Source organism: Rosa rugosa, chromosome 5, assembly GCF_958449725.1.
Source record: "Rosa rugosa chromosome 5, drRosRugo1.1, whole genome shotgun sequence".
Taxonomy (NCBI): Eukaryota; Viridiplantae; Streptophyta; class Magnoliopsida; order Rosales; family Rosaceae; genus Rosa; species Rosa rugosa.
In genome coordinates this window covers 4380463-4400102 of record NC_084824.1, presented here as the reverse complement: position 1 = coordinate 4400102, position 19640 = coordinate 4380463, and the positions used below count along the sequence as shown (strand labels likewise).

The 19640-nt window shown below is 40.5% G+C and overlaps 4 protein-coding genes across 8 annotated transcripts; 3 read left to right on the top strand and 1 right to left on the bottom strand.

The window, feature by feature from the left end:
• Positions 1-227: 227 nt before the first annotated feature.
• Positions 228-3704, top strand: LOC133709771 (protein TWIN LOV 1). 5 transcript variants are annotated; one of them, XM_062135640.1, is made up of 7 exons: positions 228-1177; positions 1403-1548; positions 1711-1786; positions 1920-1999; positions 2117-2172; positions 2257-2320; positions 3327-3704. In XM_062135640.1, the coding sequence occupies exons 1-7, from the start codon at positions 610-612 to the stop codon at positions 3477-3479; spliced, it is 1143 nt and encodes a 380-aa protein (XP_061991624.1). In that variant the 5' UTR covers positions 228-609; the 3' UTR covers positions 3480-3704. The 5 variants fall into 5 exon arrangements, 4 of the variants coding, with proteins under 4 accessions (XP_061991624.1, XP_061991622.1, XP_061991623.1 ...); XM_062135638.1 differs by having other exon boundaries at positions 1403-1610; positions 1722-1786; positions 3351-3704; XR_009846375.1 differs by having other exon boundaries at positions 229-1177; positions 1403-1610; positions 1722-1786; positions 2117-2152; positions 3327-3411.
• A 2689-nt stretch (positions 3705-6393) lies between these two features.
• On the top strand, positions 6394-8465 carry LOC133707764 (aldehyde oxidase GLOX-like). The gene is made up of 2 exons (XM_062133254.1): positions 6394-7113; positions 7397-8465. Exons 1-2 carry the CDS (start codon positions 6497-6499, stop codon positions 8358-8360), a joined length of 1581 nt encoding a protein of 526 aa, XP_061989238.1. The 5' UTR covers positions 6394-6496; the 3' UTR covers positions 8361-8465.
• A 3761-nt stretch (positions 8466-12226) lies between these two features.
• LOC133712940 (aldehyde oxidase GLOX-like) lies at positions 12227-14286 on the top strand. Its single transcript, XM_062139048.1, has one exon. The coding sequence runs from the start codon at positions 12538-12540 to the stop codon at positions 14272-14274; it is 1737 nt and encodes a 578-aa protein (XP_061995032.1). The 5' UTR covers positions 12227-12537; the 3' UTR covers positions 14275-14286.
• Positions 14287-15146: 860 nt separating this feature from the next.
• LOC133710534 (protein NRT1/ PTR FAMILY 4.6) lies at positions 15147-19381 on the bottom strand. The gene is made up of 5 exons (XM_062136631.1): positions 19228-19381; positions 18992-19118; positions 18668-18885; positions 16954-17394; positions 15147-16459 (listed from the first exon to the last, which is right to left on the bottom strand). The coding sequence occupies exons 1-5, from the start codon at positions 19228-19230 to the stop codon at positions 15473-15475; spliced, it is 1776 nt and encodes a 591-aa protein (XP_061992615.1). The 5' UTR covers positions 19231-19381; the 3' UTR covers positions 15147-15472.
• Between the last annotated feature and the right edge of the window lie 259 nt (positions 19382-19640).

Below are 19640 nucleotides of genomic sequence, written 5' to 3'. Positions count from 1 at the left end.
TCGTATTTACTTTTCTTGCCACAAAGATGAAAACAAAATCAAAGGTTCCTGTGTCTCAAATCTCAATGCAACTATATATGCAAGTGGTCGACCAGTCAGTTCCGAGGTCGGTGTTAGATTCTAGTTGTACTAGTTCAAAAAAGAGTGAATTCCTTTACCATAATAGTGAACCAAAAATAAATAAAAAACCAAAAATCTTTATTATTTTTGTGACTCTGTATGCAGCAATGGATGACACATATTTCTCTTATTTCTCCACAAATGAACCAAAAACGATTGATGGGTATTCCTCAACCATTTTTGTTCATTCGAAATCACAACAATTTGCCTAAGATATTTTCAAATTTTCGATTGGTGGGTGTGCCAATTCACTCTAAGCTCACTCTCTTCCAAAAGAAGTAGCCTTTTTCACCCAACTTTTCCCCATATTACCTCCCCCAGTTTTTTCATTTTGTAAATTTCCACGGCAATTTCTGAGAAATTTTGGTTCCTCTGATCACTTTTCGTACTGGGCTCCCTCAAAGATTGAAGCTTTACAGAAAAAGGTTGAAGCTTTGGAAGGTTGAGGTGCCACATGGGATTGGGACTGACGATTTTGAAGAGGAGGAGATGGAGTCGGAGTTGGGTTTACTAGAGCAATCAATCAATAGTCGTTACTCGCTTTGGGTCCAAGAAGCTCTGAACGAATTGCCGGACAGTTTTACGGTGACTGATCCTTATATTTCCGGCCAACCCATCGTTTTTGCGAGCAAAGGGTTCCTGAAAATGATGGGGTACTCGAAAACCGAGGTGATTGGGAGGAATGGGAGGATATTTCAAGGGCCAGGTACTTGTAGAAGGTCGGTTATGGAAATAAGGGAGGCCATTAGAGAAGAGAGAGGTATTCAGATTAATTTGGTGAATTATAGGAGGGATGGGACACCCTTCTGGATGCTGTTTCATATGTGCCCTGTGTTTAGCAAAGAGGATGGGAGGGTGATTCATTTTGTGGGAATTCAAGTTCCCATTTTGCGAAAACCAAGGAGGAGGAATGGGGTTGGTTTGGTGTATGAGGAGGAGAGCAGGGTGAATGAGAGTGTTTATGGGTCTTGTAGGAGAGAAGTGTGCTCTGATTCTTTGGTGGATTTGGGCAGTGCTTTGTCTCTGGAGTGTGCATTGGATGATGCTGATAGTAGAGGTCTGGCATTGTTTAGTTTTCGCTTGTTTAATAGTTGGTTTTAGTTTGTGATTGTCGAAAATGGATGAAGTTACTTGTTAGAAATGTGATGATTATTTAGGTCCTGTTGCTGAGTCGATTGCTCTTGTAGGTTTGTTTCAATGTGATTTTGTGATGTTGATCTTTTGTGTTGTGAGCAAGTTTTGGTTGTGGATTGGGTGTTCATGTAGTGTGATGCATATACAGGACTGGAGATTGAAGAGACGTGTGAGGCAAGTGAATTAGAGAAGCGAAGAGCTGCGTCTGCCATGAATAACATCTTGTCTGTGCTAACACATTATAGCGAGTTAACAGGCAGACTGGTGTGTGGAAAGAGATGCAACTTAACTGGGGTGGGCCTTCTCAGTTCATCCTTAAATATTTCTCTTGGTAGAATCAAACAAAGCTTTGTATTGTGAGTTGCAAATTCTCATTTTTTTTTCTACTTTAGCAAGAATTGTAATTTCTGAAGATTGCTGATGGTTCTATTTTGTGTTTACTTCGACATGATTGAGTTGCCTTGCAGAACAGATCCGCACTTACCTGACATGCCTATAGTTTACGCAAGTGAGGCCTTCTTCAAATTGACAGGTAAAAGGGGATATGTTCTATTTGCCAAATGCTCAACAACTCTTCAAACCATTCTAAACACCATTTACTTCGCAACTGCTTTGAACAATCCAGCATATGCGGTTACTCAGCTCAGTTTTCTCCTGTTGTATAGGTTATGCCAGACACGAAGTCTTGGGACGCAATTGTAGATTTCTAAGTGGCGAGGATACGGATTCCTCAGCGATATATCGGGTATATCTCTTTTTCTGCTATGATTATTGGTCTTCACTGTGTGATTTCATTACTTGACAGAATAGATAGATCTTAAGTTTACCATCTCATTCGATCATTTCACCTACTTTTCTTCAGATAAAGGAAAGCGTTCAGAATGAAAAAGCATGCACAGTACGTATCTTGAATTACAGGTTGCTACTTAACTACTATTCAATATCTTGCAAATGAACTGACATTATTCATCTGATTTAACTTTGTTATTGCTTCATTCTTAGGAAGGATAAGAGTTCATTTTGGAATCTTCTTCATGTATCACCAATTCGTAATGCTTCTGGCAAGGTATTTCATATGTTATGTTTAGATGCCTCTAGTTGAATCTTACTGTTAATCTTTGAGAATGAGATTTATAGTGTCAACTTGATATGCCTTTCGTTACACTCGGAGAAAAGTAGGGCATAATATGCCTTTTGAGTTGATTGACCTTTGGTCAACTTTGTTTATTCATGATACAAAGTAGGGCAAGCAGGACAAGAGAATTTCATAGAACTGAAGCTTCTGGATTGGCTTTTTTTTTTTTTTTTTTTTCAATTACCATAATAGTTGTGCTTTCTTTGCGGTTGTGCAATCTGGTTAACTTGTAAAGCTCGTTGTTACTAAAATTTGCGTCACATGTTGTGAATATCTGTGTATGTTTAACATGAAATAATTTAGTGTATCGCCAATGGCCATTGGTTATGATGTTTGATATGCATTTGATGATGTTGTGCTTGTTTTATCTCATATAATGTTGGTAAGATTCATTGAAAAATACTTTTTAATTGCAGCCAGCAATTGCCTGTTTACTGTTTTTGCTTATGATTCTATGTTCTTTGTGATGACTCCACTTTGATGACGATATTGATGCATTTGAGGTGATGTCTGAAAATAAAATATAAGAATTTATGTTCTGTGGATTCATTTGCTGTAGTAAACATATCTCCACACATTTATCCCCAACATTTTGTTTACTTAACCACTCTCCACAAGGCTCTGCCTTTTCTTCTTGCAAACTTAGATATTGGCCCTTAGTATGCATGTTAATTCATTGGTAGCTGATATTGTCAGAGCTTTTACACTTTAGTACTTTATCAATTTCTGTTATTTCTCCATTGTATAAAGAATATGACTTCTTTGTACAAGTACCCCAAAATCCATAATTATCCAGATTAATACTAGACTGACATTGCTGAGTGCAAAATCATTTAAATTCCATTCACTGTATCTGATGACGGGGGACCAGAAAGAGCTTCTGATCATTTCGTCTGTCACTATATTTGTCTTACTGTGTTTATGGATGGGTGTTCAGATTGCGTACTTTGTGGGTGTTCAGATGGAAGAAGCCTGTAAGAACCAGGATGGGCATGGGCTAAGCCCTGAGATGAGGCAGCTTAGCGCCGTTGGAGCTGTCAGGATTGCAGTGAGGAGTTTATCAATGGGTGCCGGCACATCCAAGTCTTGACAGAAATTGACAGGATTGCAGTGAGAAGTTTATCAATGGGTTATGGGTACCAGCACATCCAAGTCTTGAGAAGATAAGCGTATAAATTCTCACATTTGTAATCCTTATCTGGCAGTAGTTGAAAGGGGAGAAAGCAGAAATTTTTGTGTTCAGTGTGCTGCATCAGATCTTTGTTACACTAACATTGTTTATATATATATATATATGAAAGGTTCCCCTGGTTCATTCCAGCTCTGCTCATGAGGATTAGCCTCCATTTCCCATTGTTTATCTTTTTTGGCTCTCTGTTAGTTTTGGTATCTTAATCTTCCTAATTTGGTGTACCTTAATCTGGAGTTGCAACTCTGATGTCTGTTTCAGCTTTTGGAATTGTAACTCAGGAATTGATGACCAAGTGTCTTCATAGTACCTGACAGATAAAGAACTATGGTCAAATGTCAGACTTGATGGTCGTAATATTGATACCGTGTTGGGCCGGGCTAGCTCTCAGCGAGCTGAACTCATGTTGGATTAGACTAGCCCATCCTTTAATTCCCGGTAGTCTATAGGATGAGGAAGCTATAAGCCTCAGGAGTCAGGACCGGGCATGTACCTACATGCTATAGTCCCCAACACCAAAAAATATGAAAAAAAAAAAAAAAAAAGGAATACACCTTTTTTCCATTAAAAAAAAATTTATTATTATAATAATAAATATATAAATAGGAAGGAATTTACCTGCCCACAAAACATTCGTCAACAAGCATACCATAACAAATTAAAATAAAATTAGATACACCTTTGCCTATGAAATTTGCGTCGAATTCTCAGGGTTGCACCTTGTAAACCTTACTTAGCCGTATGAGGACGTTTGCACTTGATATTGGCAAACAGATGCAGCCGGTGCCTTGAAAAGGTTAGCTCATCAAAACTCAAAATTGATGACAGACCTTGGCAGCAGCTATATGTAAAGTCTCAACTGAATGAGGGATAGTATTCTTGTGTACTAGCTCATACAAGCAGACCAAATATGCTAACAGAGAATCAAATTAATATCGATCTAACCACCATTAGAAAATCATTTGCTATCCTAGCTGTATTAATAGTAACCTGTAATTTGGAGCTTCGAATGTGGAATAAATTAGGGTTTAGGGAAATCAGGGAGTTTCGAATGGGAAAATCAACCAGCTAACATAATAGAAGCGCTTTGTAGCTTTGTTTTCGATGAAATTTTTTTACGAGTCCATCACTCTACGTGATTTAGGTGACCTATTATTATGAATATTGATCCGCGTCTGCTAGCAATCTTAGTCAAAATTGAAACTTAATGGCGTCAAATTAAGTTCATCTTCTCCAAAATCAGATGCAAGCTAGTGTCACTATATAAGTATATAGTATCTAGCATATAATTAGGATGCTTAAAACTATACTCAATCATGTATATCTTCGATCATTGACCAAGATATAGATAACTAACACACTCATATTCTTCATTTTTCATTTACACCATCACCTAATCTTCTTAATGAAATGCTAAGATATGCTAAGATGAGTGTATCACTGAGACACTGACTTTATTTTGATAAGCTCAACACTTAAATAGGTAATTGAATGTATTTGGAAGTAAATCAATACAGTACGTCAAATCCCTATCAAAAAAGCTCACCATATTTAGGAAAAACTTGAAGAGACAATCTGAATCACGAAATATCAGCATCCATTTTTGGCACATAACAATGCATTAGATCTAGGGCTAGCATAGTCCTTACTATATATTCTTCACAGTAAATGAGCACAATTATTCATACGAATATTTTCCTAAAGGGTATTTCTAAATATTTCCAGCAAAAATCTAAATAAATTCAGCAATATATTGATATTTAAATACTTTTAATTAAATAAACTGATTTCTCCAAAATATCCCTCTCTTGAAAACGACATACCCAGCAAAAAGAAACTAATTGACAAACAAAACCTGCCCAACTCTTTATAACCGGTGTCTCCATCAATCCCCCAGTTCCTATTTGAAGTTTTCAATCCCAACGACAAGTTCATAATAAAAGCACTATCAAAAGTGAAGTGAATGAAGTAAAGCAACATTCTCAATCAATGGACTTTGAATGGCTTGCCCAGATTAGACAAAAATGAAGTGCGAAGTGATTTTGTTTTTCTCTTTTATATTGAATATTTTAAATTGATGGAGAAGCTCTGAATTTTGATTTGAGTGAAACATCAAAAATTTGCGGAAACTTAATTATTTGTGCTCATGTAGGCTCGATTGGTAAATGAAATTTTGAAGGAATGAGATGAAGATAGAAAACTGAATTAGACCATGAATCCACGATAGCGACCTCCTAAATCATGACGGCGATGATCTAGGTAATAAAAAGATGTGAAAGTATCATATCAGTGTGTTCAATGGATCACGGTTGAATCGAAATTGTTGAAGTCGACAAGTAGAACAGCGTCTGCTGAGCAATTGCTGGGTATATTTTAGGAGGGTATTCTAGGAATAATTATTGTGTTTAATTAGACATAATTAAAGATATTTAAAAATAAATATATTACTGGACATACTTAAATTTTTGCTTGATACATTTAGAAAGACCCTACTTTTTCCTAAATTTTACGCGGGATATTAAAGTCGACGGCATATTAAAGTCGAAATGACACATCTCACTGGCCAAAAAGGTCATCAATATTCCAACTCATGCATGCACGAAGATGAAGAGCAAGCCCAAAATTCAATTCACCACGCAATTACTATATCAGTACACAAGATTAATCATATTCATCAAACCAGTAACCCCAACTATATAATTACTCAAGATCTGAAGATCTTCAGAGCAACGCAGCATTTCATTTCATCCATGGCCTTATCATTATCCCCCATCTTCTTCATTCTTCTCTCCCTCTACGTCTCCCCCTCCTTTTACGCACATCCGAGCAAGGAAACTGCGGCTGAAACTCTTTCAGCCGTCGCTTCCAACGGAGGAGGAGAGTGGGTTCTTCTTCAAAAAAGCATCGGAGTCTCGGCAATGCACATGCAGCTTCTCAAGAACAACAGAGTCATCATCTTCGACCGCACCAACATCGGCCCTTCCAACCTCACACTCCCCGAGGACAAAAAGTACTGCCTCAACTACACCATCCACAACAAACCCGAGCTCCTTATAGACTGCACCGCGCACTCCGTCTCCTACGACGTCGCTTCCAACACTTTCCGCCCCCTCGTCGTCATCACCGACCCGTGGTGCTCCTCCGGCTCCGTGGACCCTACCGGAACCCTAATCCAGACCGGAGGCTACGGCACCGGCAGCCGCGCCGTCCGCACGGTCCCGCCCTGCGACGACGACACTTGTGACTGGACGGAACATCAGCAAGACAGCCTCGCGGAGAACAGGTGGTACGCCTCGTCGCAAATCCTCCCCGACGGACGCGTCATCGTCGTCGGAGGCCGAAAAGCTTTCACGTACGAGTTCTATCCCAAAACAAACGACAGGTCGTCGGATAAATATTACCTAAAATTTTTGGTAGAGACGTATGATCAGAGAGAGGAGAACAATCTCTATCCATTTTTGCATCTCTTGCCTGACGGGAACCTCTTCTTGTTTGCAAACAACCGGTCGATTTTATTGGACTACGCCAACAACAGGCAAGGACTAAAATATTTTCAGTTTTTACAAGCATCAATATTAATATTCAGATGTTTTTGATATTTTATTTTTAGTATGTTGTTAGTTGATTATACAATTTTTATTTTTATTCAAAATTTTGGTAAAATTTCCATAGATTATTCAATATCTCATATTTTCTAAATATTTTCATCAAATTTGTTAATTCTTTACATTTTTTTAATATTTTCATCAAATTTGGTAAATTTTTTCCGAATTATTTATATTTGCATGACTTCCCATATTTTGGTCATTGATTAACAGGGTCATTAAGGAGTTTCCGGTCATGCCCGGCGGCGTCAAGAGGAACTACCCGAGCACCGGGTCGTCGGTGCTCCTCCCGCTCAAAATAAACGGGTTGGGTTTACCCGAAGCCGAGGTGTTGATATGCGGCGGAGCGGAGCTTGGTGCGTTTTCATTGACAGATGGAAAGTCGGACAAAAAGAAAGTGTTCAAGGGAGCCTCTAGCACTTGTGGTAGGATCAAAGTGACGGACCCGGATCCCAAATGGGCCATGGAGACGCTGCCCATGCCACGTGTCATGCCGGACATGCTGTTGTTACCGACGGGTGACGTGATCATCATCAACGGCGCGTCGAATGGGACTGCGGGCTGGGAAGATGCGACAAACCCGGTTTTGAACCCGGTTCTTTACAAGACCTACGAGAACAAACCGGAATCTCGGTTCACTGTACTCACGCCCTCTGAAATTCCGAGAATGTACCACTCCTCGGCCGTGCTTTTGCCAGATGGCAGGATATTAGTGGGCGGAAGTAACACTCACGAAAGGTACAGTTTCAGACGAACATTCCCTACTGACCTCAGCTTGGAGGCTTATATTCCGCCGTATCTGGGCCACACCTTCCATACCCTCCGTCCTACAATCCTGTCCGTTGAATCGAGGACTAAGACTGTATCGTACGGTCAAAATTTCAGGGTTAAGTTTCGGTTAGATGTGCGTACAGATGATTCTTCCAAGTTTTCATTGGTCATTGTAACGCCGTCGTTTACGACGCACTCGTTTGCTATGAATCAGAGGATGGTGGTTTTGGAGATTGTTAGGTTGAAGCATTTAAACAGTAGATATAGAAAGCCGTCGGATAAGTATGATTACATGATTGTGGCCCGCGGCCCACCGAAGAACACGGTGGCGCCGCCGGGTTACTATATGCTTTTCCTTGTTCATGCTGGAATTCCTGGCCAGGCTACTTGGGTGAAGGTGGAGTAAATTAATGTCTCACTTACTGCTACATGGTTGTTCTGCAGATACATATTCCTTGATAAAATTGATAAATATGGTTTTTGGTTGGATTCGCTTGTAATATGTAGATCTAGTTCTCATGGTTTGGCATGAATTTCCATGGCAATTAATGAAGGATTTTTTTATTTTATTTTTTGTGTCAAGTTCTTCTATTGAATTTCATGGTAAACAAAATAGTATATATAGAATGTAAAGAATGAATGCAACCTAATTGATTTTGAATTATATGTTGAGATAGCTGATGAAATGGTGTGGATTCCTCGATCATGAGCTTTACTGTTTTTTTTTTTTTTTCCCTCTTTTTGAAAGCGGATCAAATGATTTCACTTCTGCCCCCATATATAGTGACTCAAAAATCCAGGACCTGGATTCTAGGTAGTGGGTGCTCTAACCACTGAGCTAACACCGCTTCGCTTTAGTACTCCATGAAATTTATATTTTGAATGGGGAATGAAAAAACTTAGGATATGAATTATTAGAAAGTTAAAAGTTAAAAAGAGTTCTAGATTGGACTACAGAAATTTCACTACAAGTAAAATGATACCCAGAGTAATCTAATATGATAAATATGTTTCAGAAAATAACTTATCTAATTATCTCTACCAGCTAAAATAACAATAGCTTATCATTAGCAGAACTGCAGAAGTGTAGTCACCTGGAGAAGATTCGATCCCTTGCTTTGTTTTTCATAATCTTAGCATTTATCGATCACTTTATAAACTTTGCACTATGGCCTGCACTCTCTTTCTATTTATTATTAATTTTCAGTTTTATTTATTTATTTCAACTTTTGCGGAGGTGACGAGATTCGAACTTGAAACTCTATCAAGTATTGTGAATGAAAAGCATTACTAGACCAATAATTAAGCGGTTATGTTCAAATTACTTGTATTTCTAAACAAACAATGTTTGTTTTAGAATGTGAATCCGGCTTCTCTTTTAAGTTCGACTTAAGATTCTAATAACAAAGTATTACCTATACAATGTTAAATTTTAGGATTTAAAGTAGAGAAATTTTATTCACACATCACAAATTTCTAAATACACATTCCACATTTTTTGAAAAATTTTAAATTCCTGATTTATCCCTCATTTTAGCTTTTAATCAAAAAAAAAAATTATTCTCATGCCTCTTATCTACGGCAAAGGTGAAGAAAATTCAAGCTCAAGTTATCTTTCAAGTGGTTTTAACTGAATTACCTTTGGTCCCTTAACACCAAGTTGCTATTGCGATATTTTATTTGTGACTGATTGTTGGGTTTATCATATATACAATAGCCATTGGTAACTGGGGAGCTTCCTGCAATTTTTCAAGATGATTGACTGGTCATTGAATTGTTAATGCCAAATACTGAGGATTTCTTTTATATTTTCATCAAAATCACCGAATCTTTGTTCTTAGTTCTATAATCAATAATTTTTTTCTGTAAAAAAAGAAGAAGAAATAACTTAAATTGTTTTATCAAAAAGTGAAGAGAGATGAGCTTTGTTGTAGACTGTAGTTGCAGATGGAGAAGAGTGAGAAAATGGTTAAAGTAAAATGAAAGAGATCGAGGAAAGAGGGGGAAGGGTAGAGAAGGAAATATTGGGAGAGAATGTGGCAAAAAAAAAAATTAAGGGATGTGTATTTACAAATAGAGATGTGTCAATAAAATATCTCTTTAAAGTAGTATTGTAAATTTACTTTAATTATTTGAAAAAAATTAAAACCATTTTTATGCAAATAAGCTTTGGACTCTCAAACTTGGGTCGATTGAGTCTGCTACAGTTGCTTTGACCAAGAAGAGCAAGACCAACCTGTTGCCGAGGTTGTTGGCTCCTGAAGAGGCTAAGGATGGTGCTGGCTCCAACCCTAAGGGGGAGGAGCTAGTATTTTCCTAAATCTTTGCTATTAGACATCTGGTTACAAGCCTTGTAGAGTTAGGGTAATCTCTATGTGTTGTTCTAAGATGTTTCTAGTTGTTATTTGTACCACAATAGCTTGCTGGAAAATTAGACTAGATGAATGATTTTGCCTTAGAATAGTGAGGTTGTTTTTGCTCGTTATAGGCCTGCTTTCCGGCGAGCGTCCCTTTAGACTCTAATGAGTTTAGTATTGGCTTAGATAGGTTCTCCGGATTTCACTGGATTCTTATGTAAGTGCATGTTAGACTCTGGCCTGTATTCATGGCTTTGATATCTAATAAAATCAAATCCTTTCAAAAAAAAGCTTTGGACTCTATATTAACCAAAAAGTATTTACATCCAAACATAAAGTATTTGTTAGGGATAATCTATTTCAAAATACAATCCATGAGTCAAACTAAGATTGAACTTCTCGCATACAAATTAATGAGAGATTAATACCACTAACCCAAGTAATATTAGACAGCGCTAACCTATTGTTTTTAGATGGATCCATGCCATCAGTTGAAGGAATAGAGAAACTAAAAAAACATAATAACTAGTCTGAGAGTTGAACTGAGAACTTTTACTTACAAATGCAAGATTAATGATTTAATGTCATTAGACTGAACAATAATGGGTAATGATAACCTATTGTAATTCAATAGGTGTTGTCTGGTTGAAGGCGTTGTGGTGGTGAGGGTGTTCGATGTGGTGTCAGAGGGCTGCTTGTGGTGTGGTGGGGGTTGCGAAATGTTTTTGCTCAGAGGGGTGGGGCTTGGTGCTGGGTTAGGCCAGTCATGTTGGGCGTTGGGGCTGTCTTTCTTTTGGGTCAGGTTGAGCAGCTTATTAGTCCTTCATTTTTGGATTGTTCTTTGGACCTAGGGCTACAAATTTAGATAATTTTTTGGCTTTGTCTAATTAGAATAATTTCTTTTTATTAGGAAGCTATGCACTTGATGTAACTCTAGCGCCTCTGGAATAGTACCAAATGAGGATTCTCGTTATGTCTACATATTTGAATGTCTAATGAGTTTATCTATTTCTATGTAGCACTTTGGTACTACGTACCACCATCTTATTGTCTATCTATAGATAGAAGTAGAAGAGTATGTAATGACCTATTCAGACTTGTGATGAATGTATTAACACACAAATGAGTTTGATTCAAAAAATTGAAGCAATAGAAGAAGAAAAAAATATGTCCTTGTCAAGCACACATATTAAGGCTACGGGCTCTTTATATATGTAACTTATTCTTCTCATTCTTAGTTTTGATCGTACTCCTCATATTTTTAGTTTTTTTTTTTCCTTTTTATTTTATTTTATTTTATTTTAGAATGTGTCAGATTTCAAATTTGAAACTCTATCAAATATTGTGGATGAAAACTACCACTAAAGTGACTAAGTAACAACTAAGTGGTAAGTTACTTTCACATGAATTCATTTATTCTCTTAAGTCATAAGCTTGACTTAATATTTTTGCGATACAACTACGTGTCACTTGAGTAATATCGTGAATAAAGAATACTACTACAATAACAGCTGCGTGTTTAATTTTATATTACTTATTCATAAACAAATTTATGTCATTGTCTTAACAAATTATCTATAACATGACTATCTCTTCTTATAAGTTCAACTTAAAATGTTAATTGTATCTATCGTAAATCTACTCATATTAGTCGTAAGTTGATCAACAACGACCCAACATATAGAATAATTAAATCCAATTAAAATTGTACAACTTTACTTGACACAAAAGACTATCCATTCTCAAAATATGGATCATGGAAAACAACAAAAAAAGCACAAAGACACCAAGAACTGAAGTCAATCAACATAAATACGCCAGTTTATTTTTCGCTTGACCCTCTTCAATGATCCTCACTGGAACACAAAATGATTCTGTTTTTAATACCAATTCAAGTCCTCAAGTAAGCAAATCCACAGGTGAAAAAAGAAAAAGAAAAAAAAAATTTTAATTCCCAGCAAATCCAAACTTGTCATTAACCCAAACACACCCTAACCTTCACAACGATACAAAGTCCCTGCTGCATATTTGCCAGCCCAAGTGTAACAAAGATAAAGACCAGTCTGAGATGCCTATCCCATCCAGCTCAGGTTAAGCAAAAAGCCTCATCAATTTTCACTCCTCAGTTACTCATATAAATCCAAGCCCTATCCCCCACCCTTACTCTCACCACTCTCAGAATCCCAGTCGACCAGTCCACCAACAACCACGTACACCAAGAAAACCATGGCTATATTCAAGAACCACGCCGCTTTTTCCACCGTCTTCTTCTACGTCTCCGCCACCCTCTTCTCCCTCTTCATCGCCTCCCCGGACTCCTACTTCAACGACATGTCCCCGGCGCCGGCTCCCACCGTGGCACCATACGACGGCGGGCAGTGGGTTCTTCTCCACAAGAGCATAGGAGTCTCCGCAATGCACATGCAGCTTCTGAAGAACAACAAGGTCATTCTGTTTGACCGAACCGACATGGGGCCCTCCAACGCCACGTACCCCCCCGGCGCCGTTCAATGCCGCAACTACACCGTCCGTAACAGAACCGTAACGGACTGCACCCCTCACTCTCTCTTATACGACGTCGCTTCGGACACCTTCCGCCCCTTGGTCGTGAAATCCGACACGTGGTGCTCGTCCGGCGCGGTGGACCCCAACGGCACGCTTGTCCAGACGGGTGGTTACGGCACTGGGATTCAAGCGATCAGGACTTTCACGCCGTGCGACGACGACACGTGTCAGTGGGTCGAGCTGGGTGTGAAGCTGTTGGCGCAGAGGTGGTACGCGACTAACCAGATTCTCCCCGACGGCCGCGTCATTGTCGTCGGCGGAAGGCGGGCTTTCAACTACGAGTTTTATCCCAAGGCGGACGACAAGTCGTCCAAGCTTTACAACATGAGGTTCTTGTGGGAGACGAAGGACTTTTACGAGGAGAACAATCTTTATCCGTTCTTGCATCTCTTGCCCGACGGCAACCTCTTCGTTTTCGCCAACAACCAGTCGATTCTCTTCGACTACAATAACAACACCGTCGTCAAGAAGTTTCCGGCGATGCCAGGCGGTGTCAAGAGGTCCTACCCGGCTACCGGGTCGTCCGTGATGCTCCCACTCAAGATGAACGGAGTTCTTGACAATTCGGGTCAACCCGAGGTGGAAATCTTGATTTGCGGCGGGTCGTACGGCGGCGCTTACTACAAATCGAACCGGCAGAAAGTGTACATCGGCGCATCCGCCAGCTGCGGCCGGATCAAGCTCTCGGATCCGAACCCGAACTGGGTGATGGAGGAAATGCCGCTGCCACGTGTCATGGGCGACATGCTGCTCTTGCCGAACGGTGACGTTCTCATCCTGAACGGCGCGGCGAACGGAACGGCAGGGTGGGAGGACGCGATCAACCCGGTTTTGCACCCGGTGCTGTACAAGACCTACGAGCCCGACCCGAGTCGCCGGTTTGTGATACTGAACCCGACCACAATCCCCAGAATGTACCACTCCTCGTGTTTGCTGTTGCCAGATGGCAGAATACTAGTGGGAGGGAGCAACCCCCACCAAATGTACAACTTCAGGCGAGCTTTCCCGACCGAGCTGAGCCTGGAGGCGTATCTTCCGCCGTACCTGAGCCCCAGCTCGGCCCCTCTGCGCCCTACGATCATATCCATCGAAGCAGAAGGAGGGAACATCGTATCTTACGGTCAGGAATTCTCCGTCAACTTCGGACTGTCAGTGTACCGGCCTGGGGTGGCGATAACCGTCGCGCTCGTTTCGCCGTCGTTTACGACGCATTCGCTGGCCATGAACCAGAGGGTGGTGGTTTTGGAGGTAGCGAGTCTGAAGCGTTTGTCTGTTTTCGATTACAAGATTACGGCGCGGGGCCCGCTGTCGACATCCGTGGCGCCACCTGGGTATTACATGATATTCATTGTCCACGCTGGAGTTCCAGGTCAGGCTCTGTGGGTCAAGGTGCAGTGAATGCGAGATGGCATTGAGGGTTTTAGGGTTTTTGTTTAGGAACGAAAATTGAATTGAATTTGTTTGTTGGAATTGTAAGAATTACAGAAAAGAAGAATAAATCTATTAGTAGTGAAGTGTATTTTTTTGGGTTCCAAATTGATCTGCTTTTTGTGCTTGTGTTGTTTGATTAGCCTAATTATTATTGGGTAAGCTTCTACTAATTGCCATGAGGTTGGTATTGGATTTGAGGGACTTAAAAGGAGGATGAAACATAGAATACAAAGAAGAAGACGTTGCCTTATTTAATTTTGGCCGGGTCACTTAGACAAAATATTGTTGAGAGTTGAGACCTAAATGCATTTCTGTTTTGTCAAACCCAAATTATCAATGATAGCATTTATCATTTGTTAATTTTGTATTAATGGGCGTAGATTTATTGTTGGACTATATGATTAGAAGTTTTTGTCACCAACAAATCATTTGTGTGAAGTGAGCTTGCTATATGTATCTTGACCATGTATGCAAGGTCCATGTAAGCAACAGAAAGTAAATACTAAATACAACTTCGATGGATCAGCCAAGCCGAATGATGAGTGAAATATAGATTGATTCGACTAGGAGATCATGTGTGAATAGGGAATCAAAAACGTAAATAGTTGTTTCAGCCGACATATTGGGTAACAAAATCTTCTAAGTCATACTTGAGCTACGTTTTGCACTCATTTTATTTTGTCATGAATTCAAAGTGATGAATAAGAAACTAGGTGTGAACTCGTAAGCAAGAATGGCCCTTATGAAACTTACGACCATTAGGCAATAATCATGAAGCCCATAGTTGGGCTTGTATTTTAAACTTTTAGATAGTGGGTTATTAGTGTATTATAGACAAATAGATAGATACGTCAATCATATCATTTCAATATGAAATACACTGATTTCATGTGTTGGTAAAACTTACTCAACTTGATTTTGAGTTAATATACAACTGTAAAGAGATAACCAAAATTGAAAAACCTAAACAAGGATTGTTCATCGGAAAATCTACATCATGAACCATTTATCATGAGAGATGAAGTTACAGACTTCACTTTGTCTAGGCTCTGATTCAACGGACCCAAATATGTCATCTCCACAAGGCCCAAGTTTTGTTCTGTACGTGCACCATATCGTATACAGCCCAAGGAGTTTATCTGTTGTGCCCCCATAAACTATCAATTTACCTATTTGCCCCCGTCGTTCTGTATTTATACCGGCAGGCCCAGAACAGGTAGTGCAAGAAGTTCATCCCACTGAGCGCACACATGAGCCAGTAGAACCTCTCCAGATGATAACTGTTCAACTTGCTTCCCGCTAGCCATTTGTGGTCGGAAAACTCGCCGGAGACGTCGTTCACGACGGAGACGATGACGGAGCTGAGGTAGTATCCCATGGCCAGAGAGGCCCAAGTGAGCGACGTGGCCAGCGACCTCATGCTGCTCGGCGCCTCGGTGAAGAAAAACTCCAACAGCCCGGCTAGCGTGAACAGGTCCGCCGAGCCCAGAAACAAGTACTGCAGCGCGATCCAGAAGAATGTGATGGGCAGCGGCTCGGTGGAGTCGAGCATGGCGGCGCGTGACGCCACGCGCTTCCGCTTGATTTCGACGAGGGCGGCGATGGCCATTGCGATTATGGAGAGGGCTAGTCCGATACCGATGCGCTGGAGGTGGGATATGCCCATTTCGGATTTGGTGGCTTTTCGGAAGAAGGGGACGATAAACTGGTCGTAGAGTGGAGCAAGGATGATGATGAAGACGACGGGGAAGATGGGGAGGGAGGCGGGCGGGACTTTGAAGGAGCCGAGCTTGGTGTCCATGGTGGAGGCTTGTTGGACGGAGAAGGTGGAGAGCTGAGCGAGGCAGCAGTTGAGCATGATTGTGCAGGCGAAAATGGGAAGGATTTTGAGGACGATTTTGACCTCTTCAAGTTGCTGGACTGTGCATTGGAGCGAGTCGTGGAGGGGCTTGTTGAGGACGGCTCTGTTTAGGAACTTGAGGCTCTGCGTGGGGGTTTCGGTGGTGGAGTGTTTTAGTTCGATGGCGGTTTGAGGCTGGTCTGGTTGCCTTATGATGATTGGGTTCGGAGAAGAAGGGCTAGCGGCCATGCTTGCAATGGCATTGCTTGGGCTCTTGGTTATGCATTTGTTGAGTGCGGCAGCGGCCAGGACCTACAATGAACACAAGGTGTTTGAGATGAAATGGCTGAAATATAAGCTCATCACATTGTATTTGATGAGATCGATGACTTAAATAAGCTGACATATGAGCACGTTTGTTGATAGAACTTTCAGAAATGAAAATATGAGTACATAAAGGGTTCGCGGTGAAATGGCTCAAAGAAGCCGAAATATAAATGCAGTGTATTGGATGAAATGACTCAAAGAAGCTGAAATATGAGAACGATTGATGATAGTACTACAATAAGTGCAAATATGAGTACATAAAGGATTTGATGAAATAGCTCAAACAAGTCAAACTATGAGCACGCAGTATGTTCTATGAATGACTCGTAGAAGTCTAAAACATAAGCACACAAGGTGGCCGATGAAAAAAAAAACTGAAATATGAGCACACAAACTGGTGGATGAACTTGACACAAAAAGCTGCAATATGAGCTAATATCTACCATGCAGATTATCCGAAAGCTGAACACATTAGTTACCTTTAGAATGGTTGTTAGGGGACTTCCACAGGGTATCTTATTCCTGTAAAGAGTGGAGCCAGCAAGAAACACTGGTATAGACAACAATATGCTGATGGTCGAGATTCCGAAACCCCATTCCCACCCTTTGTTGTCTTCAATCCACACCACTAGTGTCACCGCAATCAGGCCGCCGCAAGCGAGAGAGAAGACGAAGAAGTTGAAGAAGGTTGATCTCTGCTTCCTTCCTTGTGGTGTGCTCTCATCAAATTGCTCTGCTCCATGACTTGGTAATGACCCCTTGATCCCTCCAACACCGAGCGCCACCATGTATAGACCTATGAACAGCAGCCCGGCTTTTCCACCACCAATTTCTTGGCATGGACTGTTGGGATTGTCCGGAGTGCACGGTGGTGGCTTTAGTGAAGGCAAGCGGGCTTGCACTGTGAGTAGGACTAAACCCTGTAACATAAACGAAGGCCTTTAGAAACTAGCCTCAAAGCTTCATGGTAAATTTTTCACACCGGTCTTTTTTACATATGTGAAAATTCCATAAGCAAACAAGGAAAATCATAAAATGGGTCCAAAGGCCACGTGTTGGTTCCCCACTTCAAATTTTGGACATTTTTGCACAGAAAAAGGACTTGTCGTATGAAATGTCACTAGGTTTTATAATCAAGCACATAGCTCTATACATATGTCTCTGGGTTTCGGCTTCTCCTCAAAAGGGCCACCGCACACGTGGTTGACGAACCTGAAGGACAGAAAACGATTGTCGTATGGTGGCAAAGCGGTAACAAGTAACATGGCTCGATACAGAAATATAGAAATTTCAAGATAAGGAAATTTAATGTAGATGTTTGAAGTTATCAGCAGAGAGTTTGTAGCAAACTGACAAAAGTTTTATAAATTATGAGTCGGATACGAATCATACAATGAGTTAATCCGACGGCTTCGATTTCGAAATTTGACACAGCGAAGCACTATAAAACGGCAAACTGATACACCAAAATTACCCTAGCCTAGACTATGACAGTGCAACCTCTCATGTCTTCCCCAAAACTAGGCTACTATTGGCTGATAGGTTTTCAAGACCTTATCTTTTACTTAGTAAGTAGTAGCTTAGCTCTCTGCAAGATGAGGACAAATATAGGTACATCATTGATATTGCATGCATTGCTGTCAAACTGAAATTGGAGTCATCCAAGTTTCTGATTGTCACGGCATGACATATGAGACAGTTATATGGGTCCTCCCAATCTAATTGGAGCAAATATTTTGTTCATATTAAGGCCTAAAAAACACATCCCATATAATTGTACAATACATCAGTTTCCTCAGCTTCCATAATAAACAAGCTGAGGTTTGCACTGATTTTCTAGGCCCCAACTGAGACAGAGCAAGCGAGATGGTTTCATGGCATTTGCATGTTTCAGCTTGCAACAGACTTTGATTTCTGACTGAAATATCATCCTGATGCAAGCCACGTGTCTCTTGATTCCATTGCGACAATCAAGGCCATTAACTACTCTATATAAAACTATAAATCATAAAAAGAAAATTACGAAAAATGAAAAGAGAATTAGGGTGATCGCCGGTTTTTTGTATACAATCATTTGTCTCTCTCTTCTTCTACGCGACCTAACATGCGATGAGAGAGATCGATGCAGATGATTGTACGCAACCGGCAACCGGCGGTAGGGAGGAGAAGTACTGAGAGCAGAAGTGAAATTACCAGGAATTCAATTACTGCACTTATCAAGTAGATGTGATAAGTTGTGAAAAAGGCATCGGATAAGAAACCTCCAAGAAGGGCGAGAAGGAAAGCAGTGCCCATGAAATCTGTGACATTGTTGGCAGCTTTGGATGGAGATAAATGCATATATGTAGATAAGTACATCACCAAATTGCTCGCATTTGCCAGATACGCCAAGTTCTCCAACACCTCCACCACTGCATACATAAATATCCAAATTACCAAAAAGAAACCATGTCAGTATTTCAATGACCTAAAGATCTTGATTTGTTCGAATCAGAGAAGAAAAGATAGGGTACAGACCCAGCACGAAGGACGCCGCCACCATGCCGCCGTGGCGGCCTCTGAAGGCGGGTTTGTTCCTCCAGTCTACATAGCCTTCCCATCTGGAGCTGTTGCTGCTGCTGCTGCTTATCTGCTGTTCTTGTTCCTACACAGCAAAACTCATGAGGTTAAGAAAGAGGGGTGTGAAAGGAAAGAAAAGTGTGAGTAAAGAGAAAAGGAGAGAAAAAAGAAAGAGAGAGGACGAGGGAACCCACCATTTTTTTCTCTACGGGAGAGCTCTCTCCTTTGTGTGTTTTCAACTTGGGGATTGGGGGTTTAATTAACTTGGATCCCTCCAAGTGGTAGAGAGGCTTTGATATGATAAGAAATAAAGAGTGATATGAGTGGTCAGTGGTGTGGGAGATTTAAAGAGTGGGGGAGGATTGAGGAAAAGGTTCAACTTGGGGGAGAATGGTCTAGACACCATTTAGAAAATGACTTAATTTGATCCCCCTTTAAAAAAATCTATCCAATCCCCATGTTACTATAATACTCTGTGGAATATTAATCAAATTACTTTCCTCTTCCATTTCCATTTGTGACATTGCCTCCTTCCCCAGTCAAATACCCAATACAACTGAACAAATGAGTAGGTTGCTTGGTTTCTAAAAAGTTGTCTTTAAATCTC